Genomic DNA, 17,826 nt, shown 5'->3' with positions numbered 1-17,826 from the left:
GAGCCTGGCTCCGTCCTCCTGACACTCACCCTTTATATATCTATAAACATTAATGTGGTCACCTCTCAGTCTCCTCCAGGCTAAAGAGACCCAGCTCCCTCAGCCTTTCCTCATAAGGGAGATGAAATTACTTCATTTCTAGAGAAGAACATCATGATCCCTCTTTCCTCATCACTGTACATTACACCACTGACAAGGGTCACTTGCCGTATCTTGCCCACCAGCCCTAGTAGGACCATCAGCTCTGTAACATGGATAGGTGCCTGGTCTGTGCTGGGACAGTGGAATGGGGTGCTGGATGTCAGCATACATGAACAGGGTCCCTAGTCTGTCCTTCCCTTTAAATACTGTGGGAAATCCTAGAAACAGCAAGGACGAATGTTAATTTACGGTGTGGTTGGTTTTTGCCTTTTTTTTGGTGGTGGGTTTGGTTTTGTGTTTGTTTCAGTTACAGCAATCTCTGTCTGTACACAAGCTGATACGGGTGGTAACAATTAATAAGCTTCAGACAAATATGTTTGTTTGTTTGTTTTTCTCTTTAAGTTCCAGACCAGCTGTTCAGCTGCCGGCTGAATTGTATCCTAAAACACAGTTAACTTGTTGCCTAGGGGAGAATCACGGTTTGGCCCGCACAGCACCCATAGAGAAGGGAAAGAAAACCTCCGAGGACATGAGAACGCTGGGTTCAGCACAGCCCGAGAGAAGGGCTCCGCGGGTCATCCCTCACCCTCACACCAGCTTCACTCTGTTTCCCCAGCTCTCTGAAGGTGCACGGAGCCAGACCCTGGAACTGCGCTGGGACCCAGGGACCGCTGCCTCCTCTCCTCCACGGCCACAGCCCCGCGGGCACCCGGGGATCCGGACGCCCCGTATTCCGCAGCGCAGCCGAAGCGCCGCCGGGCCCGGCCAGCAGCGAGCTGCCCCCCCTACCCCGGCACTGCCCAGGCCCGGCGGGCCGCCCCGCGGGGCGGAGAGCGGGCGGTGGCTGCCTCGGGGAGCGGGCGGGGGCCGCGCAGGCCCGGAGGAGGCCCCGGCCCCACGCTCCGAGCGGGCGCGGCCAGCGGAGCCCGGCGGCGGGGCCATGGGGAGCCGCGGGCTGCTGCCACTGCTGCTGGGCGCCGCGTTGCCGCTGCTGCGGCCGGCGGAGGCGGCGGAGCCCGTCAGCGCCGAGCGAAGCCTGGTGTGGGGCCCCGGGCTGGACGCGGGGCTCACGCTGCCCGTGCGGTACTTCTACATCCAGGCGGTCAGCCCGGACGGACGGAACGTCTCCCGCTCTCCGCCAGGTACGTGCGTAGCCCGCGGGATGGAGACTGCCCGCGGCTGCCGCTTCCCCGGAGGTGCTGGTCGGAGCTGCCCAGCCCTTCCGCGCTCTTCACTTTTCCCTCTTCCCTTTCCCTCTTCCTTTCTCCTTCCTTCTTCCCCTTCCTCTCTTCCCCTTTCCCTCTTCCTCTTTCCTTCCTTCCCCCGTCCCGAGCGTTTCCCTGTGCTGCATCGGCCCCTGGCTGCCCCCCGGCCCCGCTCAGCATCCCGCCCGCTCCCGCATGGCCCGGGACACGCAGGTCCGGCGGTGAGCGGCGCACATGGTCAGACCCCCCTGAGCCGGGAGCCTCTTTCGGTACAGCTCTGCCCCTCACCCACCGCCTCCTCTAAACACTGTGTGCTTTACAGCAACAACCAACAAGCTCAAAACAAGCCAGTGCTGGCCAGAGCTAGTGGATGGAAAGAAATCCCAGCACCCTGCTCACAAGCGCTAACATGGTTATCTTTAATGTTGCACACACACCAGTTGCTTTACATTTTTGTCTCGGTAAGCACGGCACTCTGGGCTCCGTTATCCTACTGTTGCTCCACTAGGAAGGAGTAATTTTCATCTCTGGTTTGTCCAGCACAAGCACAAAATATCTCCCATGACACCTTCTGAGGGGGAAGCTGGGGTTTGGTCCTGCAGTCCAGCGGTTATGTGCCAGTCGGCTGTTTTTAACTGCAAGTTAATTCCACATGTTCTCTCTGTATTAATGGTTTTAATTTAGAATAAAAATAACTTTTGCATTGTGGATTTTATAATGAAGATAACCCTGACGTCGATGCCCAGTGGAAATCCGGTGTTGCTAGTTTATACAGGGTAGAGTTGAGTATTTTGCTCTGGATTATTTATTATTCACATAGATGGTGCTGAGAAGATATCTACCAAGTATACACAGCTTCTGTGTGCTGCGGTGAGAAGACTGCTGCTTGTGAAATAAAAGAATACAGAAGTATTATGCAGGTTCTGTCTTCCGTCTGGCAGAACCCCAGATACTTCAGGTCTGGACTTTCTGCAGCTGCTGTTGCAACTTGGTGCTGGGCTGCAGCACAGCTTTGTCATTGCACTGGAGAGTGCGACTGCATGCTCACTGATTTCAGCTGTGCAGGGAGAGCCTTGCGTTCAAACAACAGGTTGCTAAAGATAGAAAGGTGTGAAACTCAATTCAGTCCTCACACTAGTTTAAGTCTTACAAGCTACACTGATAGGATGCGGGTACTGAGAACCTAGTTCTGACCTCAGTGTGTTTATATATGTCTGTATTTATATTAATAAATTCAATGTCTTTGGGAGCGTTTCCCGATCCTCCTGCTTTCTGGCACAGAGCAGTCTCCATTCATACCGTGATGTTCTGTAGCCTCCAAACCGAGGCCTTGCATAGGTGCTGCTGACAGGGAAGAGCTGTTGGCTTGGCCCATGTCGTGCCCAGAGTTGTTCAGGAGAGTGCCAAGGGTGCTTTAAGAATTTAGCAGCACAGTTGATCATATTCCAGTGCATGAGCCTGTTTAATGTACTCATAGAGACATGGGCTATAGATGTCAGTTTTCAAATTATTCTAAATGTTCAAATTCTATTGGTAAAATGTCAGTAAGAATTACAGTTAATAATATTTATTAAGGCACTGCTTTTTGTTATAAGCTAAATACATCTCAGAATATCCCTGCTGGGATAGCTAAATAAATCCACATTATCACCTCCGTTGCACAAACAAGAATACTGCGATCAGAGCAGTTAAGGCTTCCCTTTTGTAAAACTTGTCCTAATCTATTAATAAATTCTGGTTTGTATGGGTTAGAATTTCAGTCAAGTAGGACAGTACTTACTGATATGCAGCATGAAATTTATGTAGGATAATTGGTAGATTTTCAATACAGATGAGTTTTCTGAGTGTCAAGTCTAATCACCAGAATTAACATACACCATTGTATACCACACAATACTTTAGACCTCCAGGTTGTAACTCCTTGACTCATCTTTTTAGGAAGAAGTCAAACGATGTGGAATTCAGTCTCACTAGAATTAGTATTGCAAAAGTTAAAAAAATCACCACTGAAAATGCAGAACTTACTTTTAATATAAAACTGCATGATGTTTTCTTTGAGTGTTTGCATCCCTTTATCCTTCATTTCTGATAGGTTTTCCCCCATGTTTAACTGCTGCCCACCATCTCTTAATGTACAACTGACCATGACAATGTCATCTGTTAACTGTTTTTCAGATTATCTGCATACTTTGCTAACAAATATTTTCAAGGCCTCCCAGGTGTTCCAGCAGGCTTTACCAGATACTTCCCAGGAGAAGTGTCACACTCCTCCCAGCAGTCCGTTCAGTGTAGCTAAGCCGAGCCTATCTCAGCCATGCCCTCCTTGCTGCCTGCAGCACTGCAGGACCTCCCTTTAGGTCTTCCCTTGACCATGATGCCGGGCTTTCCTGATGGTCACACACAAGGTCCCACCACAACCCGTGTTTCTTTGTCCCTGGATATATGCCCTCACATCTGACTTTGTTACAGTAGATGCTGCTCGAAGGAGCCTGTTTTGCTGAGTGAGCCTCTTTTGTTCAACTGCCTCTTTAATGACTATTGCACCAGTTTCTGTCTGCAAAAGGAACCAGCAATGATTTCAAGAAACAGTTGAGGAAAAAACTTGTTTTCTGATCTCTTCATTTCTCTTTGCAGTGTCAGAAATAGGGTGACCAGGTGTTCTGTTCTTCTCTAGCAGTTTGCATGAATCAATACCTTGTTGCCTTTTCTCCCTTTCCATCCCTGCATTTCTTCACTTTTTCGTCCATGCATGGAATACTTCTTTTGCAAACCATACAAGAGAAAAAAAATCCCTGCATAAAGCAAGTTTCATCATCTCGGTTTCTTAAAATTACTGTCTTTTGACTGTGTCCGTATTTTAGTCTCTCTTCAGGATTGGAATATTACTTTTTACTTAAAATGCTGTCCCAGAGAGGTTTTCAGGTACTAGTGGTGACGATTCAGCAAGGACACATTTTTCTTTTACAATTTCTTTGGATTGAGAGAAACAGAAAAACATGAGTGAAAGTACCATGCTCACCTTCCTCCAATTAAAAAAAAAAAAAAAGTCAGCAAAAAGCTGTTAAATACTGCAGTAGTACTTAGAGACCTTGGCCCCATTATGCAATGAATGTTGAAAATCATAAATAAAAATCCTGTTGCCTCCAGTGAATGATTTGTACTTGCATTAAATATTCAGTCTCCCTTTTCTTCCCTTCCCTTTCAGTGGGGTTTGCTTTTTCTCAGAAAGCTTTGTTATCAGGTCACTCTTCCCTCATCAGATGCTTCCTGCATCTAAACTGCCACCAACTAAAACACCTTTGGGTAGGTCTGGAGCTCCTCATGTCTCTAGAGGGGTAACTACACAACCAGCGTGGAACAGAGACCCGCTTAGTTGTTTCCTGCAGCTGAGGACAAGGAGAGCAAATTCAGTAGTATTTAACTTGTGGTTTCTCAATATTCACTCATTTTTATGATAACTGAAAAATTTGTTTTCTCTGGTAGGAAAGCTCTAGAGCCAGTTACATTGTTTTGTAAAATGGATAGAAAGAGACAAATACATAATATCAAGAGGAAACTATTTTCTCTGTGATCCTACCTCATGACATGCTCTGGATTCCAAGGCTGCTTCATCCAAATACTACTCTGTGATAGTCATAGGGAGAGGACAGTTGGCTTTGTCGGTTGCTTTTAAGCCAATTGGAAGAGCTGGTTGTGACCGGCAGTAACATTTAGAGGCAGAGATGTTCATCCCTCCGGGAGAGTCATTCATGGAATCCATTGCCAAATTCAAAAGGAGGGGTCTCACTCCTGCATTAAGACATCTGGCGGGATTTAGCTAAATGAGGAACAGAAATTGTTACTCACCTTTGGAGAAATGTGTCTTTCCGCTTATTTGGACTACAGCTCCACACTTGTGTTCATGCAAAAGACCATTTATGAGGAAACCAACTCCCTGACATTTTCTTCTCCAGCCTTTCCAAAGACTTACCACAGTCTTAGTGTTTGTGCTGGTACTAGATTCAGACTCTCTGAAGTCTCTTCGCTCTGGTAGAGTGAAAAGCAGATACTTTGGCCATAAAAGTATGGATCATAAAAACAAAAATTAATAAAATGCTGTCCCAACTGTCTTAGACCTGAGTATGTTGTCCTTCTCATTTAATAGAAGTGTTCTCAAATCTTAACCACAGGGGCTCAAGCTTTTGCAGTGCCATCCTAGTTGCCATTTGTTCATTTTCTCTGTAATCCAAATCCAAGAGAAGTCTAATTACATGAGAATCATTATGAAGATGAAAATCTCAATAGTCTTTTTCTTCTGAAGAAGTCCTTTCCTGTTGCTTTCCTAGCTTCCTGGATATTCAAGGCTTGCCTCTTCTCGCTCAAGAATGGTCCACCTCTACCAGCAGGAAGTCAAATAAAGATGTCAGGAGACCTATAGGGATGAAGAAGGGTCTTCTGACTAAACGGAGGGAGAAGGAAGTGCACAAGAGGTAGAAGCAGGGGAAGGTGACCCAGGAGAAACAGAGAGTCATACAGTCTGATCAGGCAGGGGTGAGGTTAGGAAAGCCAAAGCTCATCTGGAGTTGAATCTGGTGAGGGCTATGAGGGGCAACAAGAAAGGATTCTACAAGTACATCAACAGCAAAAAGAATCTAGAGAAAATGTGAGCTTGCTGCTGAATGAGCCAGGGGACCTGGTGACAAATGACACAGAAAAAGGTATTGAAATACCTTCCTTGCCTGAGTTGTTACTGGTAAGGCCAGCCTTCAGGAATCCCAGGCCCTTGTGACCAGAGGGAAGGTCTGGCAGAAGAAAGACCTACCCTTGGTGGAGGAGGATCAGGTTAGGGAACACTTATAAATCTGGACATACCTAAGTCTGTGGGGCCTGATGGCATGCACCCACGAGTGCCCAGGGAGCTGCTTAATGTCACCACGAGATCACTTCTGATTATTTTTGGAAGATTACAATGAATGAGAGAGGTTCCTAAAGACTGGAAGAAGTCATGTGAAATTCAATCTGAAGAGAAGAAAAAGGTGGGGTTTTTTTTACTGTGTGAGTGGTCAAACACTGGAGCAGATTACCCAGAGAGATTGTGGAGTCTCCATTTGTGGAGATACTCAAAACTCAACTGGACATGGTCCTGGAGAGCCTGCTTAGGCTGACTCTTTTGAGGAGGGGCATTGGACTAGAAGATTTCAAGAGGTCCCTTCTAAACCCAACAGTACTATGATTCTCATTACTCTGTGTTTCTCCATCATGTTTCCGTTATCAAGTGTTGCATGGTACAACATGATCCTGCACAGGGTGAAGAAGAGCTGTAGGATATATTTAGAAATAACCCGACTACTCTGAATAGTTCTGGCTATCTGAATCATGGACAGTTTTGAAATGGGCTACAGGATTCAGGATGATTCCAGGAGGAGAAAACAAATAGGGAACTATAATTCATTGTTGCCCATAACTTCCTTTGATGCCTATAATTCTTGTGTTATCAGAGAGAAGTTTTGAAACAAGTATCTTCTCTGTAATACGTAATAACATATTGGAAAAATAACTGCTTTAGGATGTTTTTGATACAACAAGTACCAGAATGTGCAAATGGGGGATTAAGCAGTCATGGAACACTGAATGCCATTAAAATTATGCGTATACAAATTGTGATTTTTCGAGTCCTTTGCTTGCAGATTTCTAGAAGGGCGAGGCAGTAAGTTCAAAAGCATTCCTCTGTCTTTTCTTTGTTCTTACTATCTTGCACTTCTCTGCTAGTGACAGTGTAATGCAAGATACTGATTTGGTTTAAAGGTCAATTTATTGTCTGTGATCATATGGCCATTCCTACATTATCAATGTAGTTCTACTTTATGTCATCTTGAAACATCATCAGTAGCTAAATGGAAAAAATATATGAAGGGGGCAAAGCCATACTTTTCTGCCTCTTCTCTGATAATGACTGCTTGCAGATACACCAAAACAAGTCAAAGAGCTCCCAGACTGGGAGCCAGTCTGAGTCAGTTCTACTCACATAGACCCAAGCTGCAGAGATCCAAAGCTGTGACGGTCTTAGATCTAAACCAATATACCCCTCACAGAAATTCTTCTGGAGTTTAAGTCTATTAGCAGTGCTTGAGCTGTCCTTGTACTTGCCCAAGGAAATGTTACACTGCATAAAAACTGTTAATGTGTCTTCAGCCCACGCCCTAGGCAAGCAAGTGTCCACCCATTGCTCCTCTGAAAAGGAAGTACTGAGTCTCTGGAGCAACTTTAACATTCCTTTACCTCTTGGAAGTCAGAAGTGCACTTTTGGAAATCATTCTAGATGGATACTTAGTCAAACTAGGGCTTCTCATGATAGATCTGCTGACTGCCAAAGAGAATATTCTGCATCCCTTAGTTGGTGTGAGTGCTGCTTGCTACACTGGCACTCCAAGAAAGAATGAATGCTTATTTTATTTCCTCAGTATGTTGTCAAATGAGCATATTGCGACTAGCTTCGTGGTATCTTTAGCTGGCATGGTCTTAGAATAGTAAGAAAATGGAGGGCTGATTACAAACAATCTACATTTTATAGTCTTACATTGGAAAACAAAGCAGAAGAGAGGGTGTGTTCATCCTTGAGAGATTCATCTGCTCACAACCATTGACCATATGTTCATTTACAGAGGGATCCACTCTGACAACAATATCTGGAAGAATCTGATTTACTCAGGATGACCGTTCTCTCTTTGAATAGGTGTGACATCTGATGTTAGGAAATACGCTTCTGAAATCATAAGGATTCTGCCTAATTTAGTCTGGAGACTCAGGCACAGTAGTTCACTTGAATCCAGTTTCAAGATGCAGTGCTCTAAGAATGACATGATTGATCATTAAATGACTTGTAATTATATATCACACTGGTGGCTTATCACTGTCCTATTCATGGATGTAAAGTATGTTAAGATATGGGCTGTATAGAGATAACTGTAGTATCTCAGTCTTTTAGTGCTGCTGGAACACATTCAGACTGGATTTTTTCAGTTTAATTTCTTTCTGAATATTATAGTATCTAGTGGTAACATTAATTACATTTGTTTGGTTTGCAATGGTTGGACTACAACATTTTGTGAATAATCTGTCCCCCTCCTTTTTGAAGAATAAAGTTGACGATCACCATTTGTGACAGGAATAAGGGAACATAACAGATTTATGTTAGTGTATATTCATGTTGTCCACAAAATTTTCCATGCCCAGTTAAAAAGCCAGAGTGCATTAACAATGAAATGCCAGTGATCTCTTTAAGCACAGGTCAGACGGATGTCCAGGAAACATCTCTGTTACCATTCTCTTATCCCTACTTTTCCGTAGCTGGGGCTTTAAATGTGCAAGACAGTCAGCTGCAGCCCAAAGGTGAACAGTTTGTATCTGACCCCTGCATGCTGTAACTGCCTTTCCACCAGCTGGCAAGTATTCTTTTCTCCTGTTATTTTAACTCACTTTCCTCCCTCTTACTCTAGAGGAAACGATGGTTCCTCAGAGCGCTGACTTGAAAACTTAATATCAAACCTAATCTTTGCTTCAAAATACTGTTAGCCTTATCATTTATCATATTTATCACTTATCATACTTAACTTTTGATCTCCATCTACAGGTTTTCCATTTATTAGGTATGTGATGATCAAGAAAATTTGGTAGGATGATCTTCCTTCACTGGAAATTAATTATACCAACTTGGTGTAAAAAAAATTCCAGTGGAAAGTTAAATTCAATTCCATGGACATAATCCAGTCGATTTTGCTGTTACTTTTGTTTCATATATGTGATTCTAATAGATTAAAGTGCTTTTATCTGTTTTTATTTTCCTCTTGTCAGGAAAAACGCAGTTTAAAGTGGCAATTAAAGCACTTTCTCCAAAAGAAAGCACCAGAATTTACACTCCTCACCCTTTGGATAGAAATGATGGCACATTTCTTATGCGGTATCGGATGTATGGGAGTGTCAGAAAAGGGTTAAAAATTGAGATACTTTATGGTGATCAGCATGTAGCTCAGTCTCCTTATATTCTGAAAGGTAAGGGAAATTTTTGATTTAATGTAATGTATGATGATGGCTACAGAAATGCTAGGGACTGATTTACATTTAGAGGAAGAGGTGGGAAATTAGAGGTTGGTTTGCCCTTGTTCGTGTAGTCTCCTCACAAACATTCTCCTCGTACAGAGAAGTAAACAGGGACAGCCTCTATACATTGCTAAGCTACAGGACCTAGATGTGTAAGCATGTAGATTATGGCCTCTGACGTTAAGGTGGCGTGTCTGGACATCTCTTCCCTCTTGCATAAGGATCTGGATCTCTTCAGATTTGGTAGGAAATAAGAGATCAAGACTTGTATTTTTATTGTTTTCAAGCAAGTTTTCGCTTAAACATTGTGTTATTTTTATCTAAAGTAGAAGATATTACCTGCAAAAGCAAGGAGTTTGTGCTGTTCCCAACACTTTATAATTCAAATGTCTGTGATTTCTAAAAATTGTGATCCTTCATAACAACAAATACAGTATTTCTTTATCCAGGCAATATTTAGCTTTCTTTCCATTAGCAGGGTTTAATTCAGTGCAAGTCTATAGTATGGAAGAACTATTTAAAAGCAGGAAAAACAAGGCAAATTATTCTCTCATTCCAGATCTGCTGCTTTAGGTTCCTTCTCTTGCTCTCAAATGGACAACTGTGTAGCAAGACAGAAGAGAATATAAATTACTTCTTTGGAGAGTCTCATTTCAACTCACCACTACTACTTCTAACCAGAATCTGGTCATGTTGGTGGTGGTGGTTTTCTTGTTGTTTGTTTGTTTTAGTAAAATTTCCTAAACACAAACTTAGAAATGTCTTCAAACTGAAATAAAACTACTCTGACCCTCAAGGTAGTGATACGCTTGCTTGTTGCTGGGGCACATTTGCCAGCAGCTGTGATACTATGACATGACGGAACCTGTTTTGATTAGAAGTCCATGAAGTAAGGGCTTTTTTTCCCATTTTATAAGACTCTTGCTTATACCTAAGCTCTCTGCTTCAAAAGGACAGAAAGAATAGTTGATTATGCATTAAAGAAAACACCTTATGCAAGAGGTAATGACTACTTTATCAAAGTTCTGGTTTAGGCTAAAATTGAAACTATAATACCTGAGCTTTGGTAGCTGTGGGCAGTTAGAACAATTCTGAATATTCTATGTGGTTGACAGGTAGCACAATGATGGAGCTTCATTTTGCAGTTTAATTTTACCCTGCTAACAAAAAACTTAGTATACTGATTTCTGAAAAGAGAAGAATGTTGCTGTTTTCTCAATGACACTGCTAAATCCCAGAAATGTTATAGGGAGGATGATTTCTGAGGAAAACTTTAGGAAACTGGGAATGAAAAATGCTAGGCCACAGTAACATCTACATTTATTTGCCCATGTGCTTGGGGAATTATGATTAATGTAGAATCACAAATATGATCTCTCAATGCCTTGTTTTCTGTAGGACCAGTTTATCATGAATACTGTGACTGTCCTGAAGAAGACCCTGAGGTCTGGCAGAACATTATGTCTTGTCCATCCCAAGAACCTCAGATTACGAAGGACTTCATTTCTTTTCCCACCATTGACCTTCAGCGAATGCTTAAGGAAATCCCAGCAAAGTTCAGTCAAAACAGAGGTGCTATCGTTCATTACACTATTCTCAATAATCACATATACCGCCGTTCCTTAGGGAAGTATACAGACTTCAAAATGTTCTCTGATGAAATGCTCCTGTCACTGGCAAGAAAGGTATTGGTTTTGATCACTTAAGACTGGCAATACTGCATTTGTTGTTGTATCTTCAGATTCATAATTCCTGAAGTAAGATTTGACTTGTTTTTTCATGAAGGTGACAGTGTATCTTTAAGGATGAGACGATACCCAACGTGTGGGGCTTGAACAGCAATGAAATTGCTAGGAAGGCTGCGCTCCTTTCCCTGCCCTCTGTGAATGTTCCTTTCATACCTGCTTGCAGGGCAGAAACTTGAAATTCGTTCATACCTTAAGCTCAGCTTATATTGTCTTGTAGGTTTATTGATTCTTCATGACATAAGAGAACTGAGGAATATAAGTAGGAGTGACAAACAGCTTCTGTCTTTGTCTTATTAAGTTTCTTGGGTATATATTTAGGTTCATCTTCCTGATGTGGAGTTTTATCTTAATGTTGGAGATTGGCCAGTTGAGTATCGGAAAGCTAATGATACGCCTGGTCCCATACCTGTCATTTCATGGTGTGGCTCGGTGGATTCAAGAGATATCATCCTTCCAACGTATGATGTGACCCATTCAACTCTTGAGACCCTACGTGGTGTCACAAATGATCTCCTTTCTATTCAAGGAAATACAGGTAAATTGGTGATCATGGATTTCAAAAGAGAATTTGTAAATTCCACCAAAGCAAGTTGCATTCAAATAATGTGTTAAAGTCTCCAGTTCCCAAGTGCCTTAGGAGGTCTCTTAATACAAGCAGGTTAGTCTTTATGGACTGTGACCACTTCCAACTCTGCTACTAAGTAGGTGTTTAATATGGATTTAGAGCCAGAATTTAAGAAGTTCAGTTTACAATAATGGTGAATTTTAACTTTAAGGTATCCAGAAGATAGCTACTGTGACCTGTCAAAAGAAAAGTAAATGTAATTAAAAGGCCTTTCTCCTCAGTGAAGGACTTTAATATGTTCCTTCTAATCAAACAGTAATAGTTTTCCTGACGGTGATGTGGCCCACTGTTCTGTTTACATAAATATGAAGCTGAATCCTGAAAGCAGTAAACTAGTACTATGCTGCAGCCTCTTTCAAACAAGAAAATATTGTCTGTATGAAAAAATAGCCCATAGTGGGATCTTCTGAATTGTTTTTCCAACTTTGAAGGAAGAGTGAGTTTTACCGACAGGTGTCTTCCCCCCACACCAGGACACTCATGAATACTTAGGGATCAGATAAATGGCGTGATCAATACCTAAGGAGTAAAACTTGAGTGAGGAGGTATTGTTATTTGATTAGTTCACAGTTTCTCTTTTCTTTATTAGTATTTAGTTAAATTATCAGTTTGAAGCACGGCGTGTTTACTGATTTAGTACAGCTGCTTTTCCTGTTAGGACACGATAAGAGCCTACTCCACTTTAGTGGGCCTTTTAAGGAAATTTCCAGCAGAAGGGCAACAAAGATGATTAAGGGAGTGGAGCACCTCCCTTATGAAGAAAGGCTGAGGGAGCTGGGTCCCTTTAGTTTGGAGAAGAGGAGACTGAGGGGTGACCTTATTAATGTTTATAAATATATAAAGGGTGAGTGCCACGAGGATGGAGCCAGGCTCTTCTCAGTGGTAAACAATGATAGGACAAGGGATAATGGGATCAAGCTGGAACACAAGAGGTTCCACTTAAATTTGAGAAAGAACTTCTTCTCAGTGAAGGTGACAGAGCACTGGAACAGGCTACCCAGGGAGGTTGTGGAGTCTCCTTCCCTGGAGACATTCAAAGCCCGCCTGGACACATTCCTGTGCGACCTCACCTAGGCGTTCCTGCTCCAGCAGGGGGATTGGACTAGATGATCTTTTGAGGTCCCTTCCAATCCCAAACATACTGTGATACTGTGAAGGTTGAAGAAGTACATATTTGATGCTTTCAAAAGCAGACAGTAAGCAGAGATGAATACTTTCAGGCTCTTGCTAAGTATCTTCAGGACACATTAACCATAGCCACTTTTTTCCTTTTAAAGTCATCATTAAGTTATTCCTCAAAGACCTAACCAAATTGCTGGGTAACAGAAGTGAATTTTACTAAAGAAATGTTGGTTATTGTGGTAGGCTTTATAGATGGAGCTCTACTTTAATTATTAGTATTTTACTTACATAATTTGATTATAATCCCTTATGTAGCTTTCAAGAGAGTTCAGGTTATTTAAATATAAAATTGTTGAGTGGAAAGGCAATTCTTTGCTTTTCCTTTAATAAGTGACTCAGTTTCTCACCCCAAAATTCAAGCCAGAACTGGGAATTAAACCCCTATGACTAATAAGTGATTATGGACTCAGGAAAAATCATGCCTGTTTTACCATCTCTCTGAGTGTAATGCCACTGTCAAAGCAAGTTCCTTATTTGCACTAAACGTATCATGAACATTTCATTACTGTTTGCCTCTATCTTATTACTCAATGCTCATAGGCCCACCGTGGGAAAACAAAACTGAGCAAGCCTTATTTAGAGGTCGAGACAGCCGTGAAGAACGTCTCCATCTAGTCAAGTTATCCAAGGAAAATCCAGAACTACTAGATGCTGGAATAACAGGATATTTCTTCTTCAGAGAAAAAGAAAAAGAGCTGGGAAAGGTTCCACTGATGGGCTTCTTTGACTTCTTTAAGGTAGCAAGCAAATTACAATCTTGGATTAATTTTGCTGCCATGTTCTTACTAACTGAAAATACAAGGCTTAGTTTTGCTCATTCCATTCAACAAACAAAACAATTATGTTACGCTGGGAACACTGGTCCATACAGGGTAGATGGAGCACCTGTAATCAAAGTCATTGTGTGGCACAGTTCTAAAGAAAGCCACTATACTTTTTTCATGGAGTCACTTAGACAGAATCCTTGTTGTGTTTTGGTTTGTGTTTTGTTGTTGTTGTGGTGGTTGTGTTTGTTTGGTTTTGTTTGGTTGGTTTTTGTTTGGTTGGTTTTAATAGATTGAGAAATTCCATTTCTCACCATCTGGTTTTCTTTTATTTGGGATAAATATAAAATCAGTGGACACAACTTGTATCTATTGCAAGTACCTTATGGATGTCACAAAGCTGTTGCAGTAGCAAGTTAGGAAAACAGATAGGTGGTTTTGTTGCATTTCAACATTCAAATTCCACTGCAACAGAGGTATAAAAACTAAAGGGGACAGAATCCTGTGAAAAGCAATTATAATTTACAACAATGCAAATCCTGTTCCAGAGATTAATATATCAGAAATGCTGTAACAGCCAAGAGCATCTGCCAGAGTGGTACATTCATGGTTACTTCGAGTATAATGTCTCAGATTGTTTTATATCTATTTTATATGTTTCAAATTATTCTACATAATAATACAACTTCAAGTTAGAATAAATGTACTTTTTTTGAATTTAAATATAGGTTAGTTTTATTTCCTTCCCAGCTCTACCCCTTGCTCTGTCCCAGGACACTTTAATGGAATACCCACCAGGCAGTTCATGGGACACACAGGTTCCTGACCATCAGTCTTGCCTTGAAAACAGGTCCTTTTGCCATTTTGTTAGCCAGAACACCATGAAGCTACACCAGCTTAACACTAAAACAGGTTTGAAGATGAGAATTAATGAACACAGTTATGTCTTGTCTGTGAAAATAATCTTTTATACAGTCAGTGTTCTGATTCCAAGTGTTTCACCTTTTTTTCCTCTATTTTCATATTATAGTACAAATACCAAGTGAATGTAGATGGGACTGTGGCAGCTTACAGGTTTCCTTACCTCTTGCTGGGGGACAGCCTCGTATTGAAGCAAGATTCCCAGTACTATGAACACTTTTATATTGGATTAAAACCATGGAAACATTATGTTCCAGTTAAGAGAAACTTAGAGGACTTGCTAGAGAAAATAAAATGGGCTAAGGTACGTTCCATTACTAATTCAAGTTCGAAGTGATAAAAGAACACGTAGACAACTTAATACTCTCTTGTCTTTGTATTTCCACACATATATTTTGCATGAGCTCTATGGAGATCCTGGGATAAAGGAAGTACATTTTGTTGTTAGTGTAAGATGGGAAGGCCTTCATTCAAGTAACCATCTCTGTTCAGGGAAATACTTAAGAATTCATTTTAGGTATGTGCAGAAGTGTTCCATGAGTCAGAGCCTTAGCATACTGACTAATGAAGGTAATTTTCAAAGAAACGCCCAGAATCCTAAATGCTACTTAAATTAATTCTACTGCTTTTTTTTAGGTCCTGACTACAACAGAAGTCATTGCATGTCCTGTTTGAATGTACAAAAAATCGCTGCTCTCTTAACATGCTCAGAATAAGAGGCTGGAATTCTCTAGCCAAACAAACTGATACAATTGTGTGATTGAAAACACCATTTGTGCTTTGAGTTTAGCTATTCGGTGAAAAAACATAGAAGTTTCTGTTCTGAGAGTACTGTAGTTCTTTATAAAGAATCAGATAAGAATATGAAAAGCTTTGAAATGTAGACCTAAACCACTTGAACCTAAGTACATGAATTCAAACAGAGTTGTTTTTAAAAGGAAGACATTTAATTGTATTGCATAGGAGAGGACAACAGCTGCAGCTTTGTCTTCTGTAAAACTAAGTATGTGTGGGAGATGTCAGACCTTATTTTGAAGAGGCTTGTGGATTGGACAAAACACTAGAGCAGTAATAAACTGAATTTTCAAAATTGTACAATTATCCCTGAAAGTTGTTACTGATAGCCCTAAGGTACCAGCTGTGACCAGAAAAGCAATCCAGTATTTTTAAAAAATTTGCAATTTAAAGTGTGCTGTTGCAGTCTACCAGTAATTGCACATAAAGTTACAGATTTGAATGGCTCCTTTAATAAAACTTCTAATGCCAGCCAGGCTTTGAGTAACTCACCGATTGCTCTATTGGTCATTTGTTTTGTCTCAATTTTCCAGGAAAATAATGAAGAAGCAAGAAAAATTGCTAAAGAAGGACAACTAGTGGCAAGAGAATTACTTCAGCCTCACAGGCTTTACTGCTACTATTATAAAGTGCTCCAGGTTAGTACAGTAGATCACTTTATTACTTTACCTCAGTTGCTACCAATGCTACAAATTTCATATTCAGTCCTTACTTAACAGCAATAGCAGACATGATTCATATTATTCACAGGACATCAGTGTGAGGAGCTTTGCTAAAACTTGCTTCATTGTTCAAGAGGCAACCTCACAGAATAGTTGTTTTACAGATCAGATATAATTTTTTTTGCCCCCATCACCATGGTCAGACCTGTTTTTTAGTGTCACTTGGTGTGTGGTTTCTAATAGATAATCTGTCCACAACTTTATTCCTTTTTCCTTTCACACTTATCCCCTCATGTGCCACTCTGCTGCATTACAAAACAATGAATACATGGTAAAGAAATTCCAGAAATATGGCTGGTAGGGTGGCAAGGGGTGAAGCAGGCCAAATAGTCATTGCTTCCCTAGGAGATGCAAATCTCTAGTGAAAGAAGTTTCTGTTCTCTGAAAGTACTAAATTATATTTCCTGTTTTGCTGTGCAGAGTTAGACCTCGGCTTCAACAGCCACAGCTTGATATGAAGTTTGAAACTGTTCAGTGTACAAAAATGACAGCATTGTCTGCATGAAGTGGTTAGGGGCACAAATAATGACAATATTCAAATTACCATTAGTAACAGGGCAGGGGAAAACATTAAAGGAGGTTTTCAGAGGCAGTGTAGCCTATTAGCAGGTGTGTTATAAAGACACCTTGTAAACAGGTTGTAAACAGTGACAAAAGGAGCCTGGATAAAGGCAAGTTTGTGAGTGGAAGGGAGGAGGAAAATTCTGTTTCATGAATTACACGTTGGTGCTTATAGCATTCTTAAATGTTGTTTACATATTTCAGAAATATGCCAAACGCCAAGCCAGCAAACCTGAAATACGGGATGGAATGGAACTTGTACCTCAGCCTGATGACAGAGACTCAGTCTGCAGTTGCCACAGGAAAAAGCCTTTAAGGGAAGATCTATAACTGTACCAGATGGAGAAAATCACCCACTTGCAATGCAAGAATTTAAATAGGAATTAAGCTGTGAAATCTAAGACATTTATGCACTAGCAAACATTTTTAGTTATGTATTCTTCTTGTATTTACATAACCTTTTTCACACTGACTCTGAGCTACAGCGTTGGTTCCCACAATGTTGTCTCCATGACCACCAACAGACAGATCCCGAGCCCGCACTGGGGAGTGTCCGGGGGATCTGTTTGATGATCTGTGCCAGCAGCAAGAGCAGCGCGGTGCTGCTCGTCTTCCGACTGGGACCTGCTTACCAAAGTTTTATGAGGAATCAGTCATTCACAGAAGATCTTCCATGAGTCAGTGCAAGTTATTCTACAGGAGCATTTGCAATGTACTAAAACAGTGTTACAATTTCTTCATAAAGTTTACCTCAGTGTTAATTGTTTCTTGTATACAAAACAATTTTATAACTAGACAAAGAAAATGAATATTTGAGATTTACAATCTGGTGTTACTTTGAGATTATTTTGTGGTCTGTGACATATAAATATTATATCATGTTCTTTATTCTGTTATTGATTTCAGAGGAAAATGGAGAGAAGGGGAAGAGATCAGAATGATATTTTTATAGGCACCATGGCTGTGAATCACGAAAATTAAATGCTGCTTTAAAGCAGACTGTGTAGTTATCACAATCACACTGCTTTGAGTGCCAAGACACCACCCTGAAGACCTGTTCCCTGCCGCTGGCTGTGTCTCTAAATG

At 41.3% G+C, this 17,826-nt stretch overlaps 1 protein-coding gene across 1 annotated transcript; it reads left to right on the top strand.

The window, feature by feature from the left end:
- Window positions 1-634: 634 nt before the first annotated feature.
- POGLUT3 (protein O-glucosyltransferase 3) lies at window positions 635-17,623 on the top strand. The gene is made up of 8 exons (XM_065831478.2): window positions 635-1,283; window positions 9,177-9,374; window positions 10,821-11,107; window positions 11,489-11,705; window positions 13,518-13,714; window positions 14,772-14,966; window positions 15,991-16,095; window positions 16,945-17,623. Exons 1-8 carry the CDS (start codon window positions 671-673, stop codon window positions 17,068-17,070), a joined length of 1,938 nt encoding a protein of 645 aa, XP_065687550.2. The 5' UTR covers window positions 635-670; the 3' UTR covers window positions 17,071-17,623.
- Window positions 17,624-17,826: the final 203 nt, after the last annotated feature.

This window comes from Patagioenas fasciata, chromosome 1 (genome assembly GCF_037038585.1).
Source record: "Patagioenas fasciata isolate bPatFas1 chromosome 1, bPatFas1.hap1, whole genome shotgun sequence".
In the NCBI taxonomy this organism is placed as follows: Eukaryota; Metazoa; Chordata; class Aves; order Columbiformes; family Columbidae; genus Patagioenas; species Patagioenas fasciata.
The sequence above is the reverse complement of the archived record's forward strand: the minus strand, read 5'-3'. Positions and strand labels throughout refer to the sequence as shown.

Bases quoted from the DNA above. Each gene is read 5' to 3' on its own strand.
- POGLUT3 (XM_065831478.2), top strand. From the start codon at position 671: ATGAGAACGCTGGGTTCAGCACAGCCCGAGAGAAGGGCTCCGCGGGTC. The intron at 9,375-10,820 runs GTAAGGGAAATT...TGTTTTCTGTAG, and splicing joins GTCTCCTTATATTCTGAAAG to GACCAGTTTATCATGAATAC. The intron at 11,108-11,488 runs GTATTGGTTTTG...GTATATATTTAG, and splicing joins TCCTGTCACTGGCAAGAAAG to GTTCATCTTCCTGATGTGGA.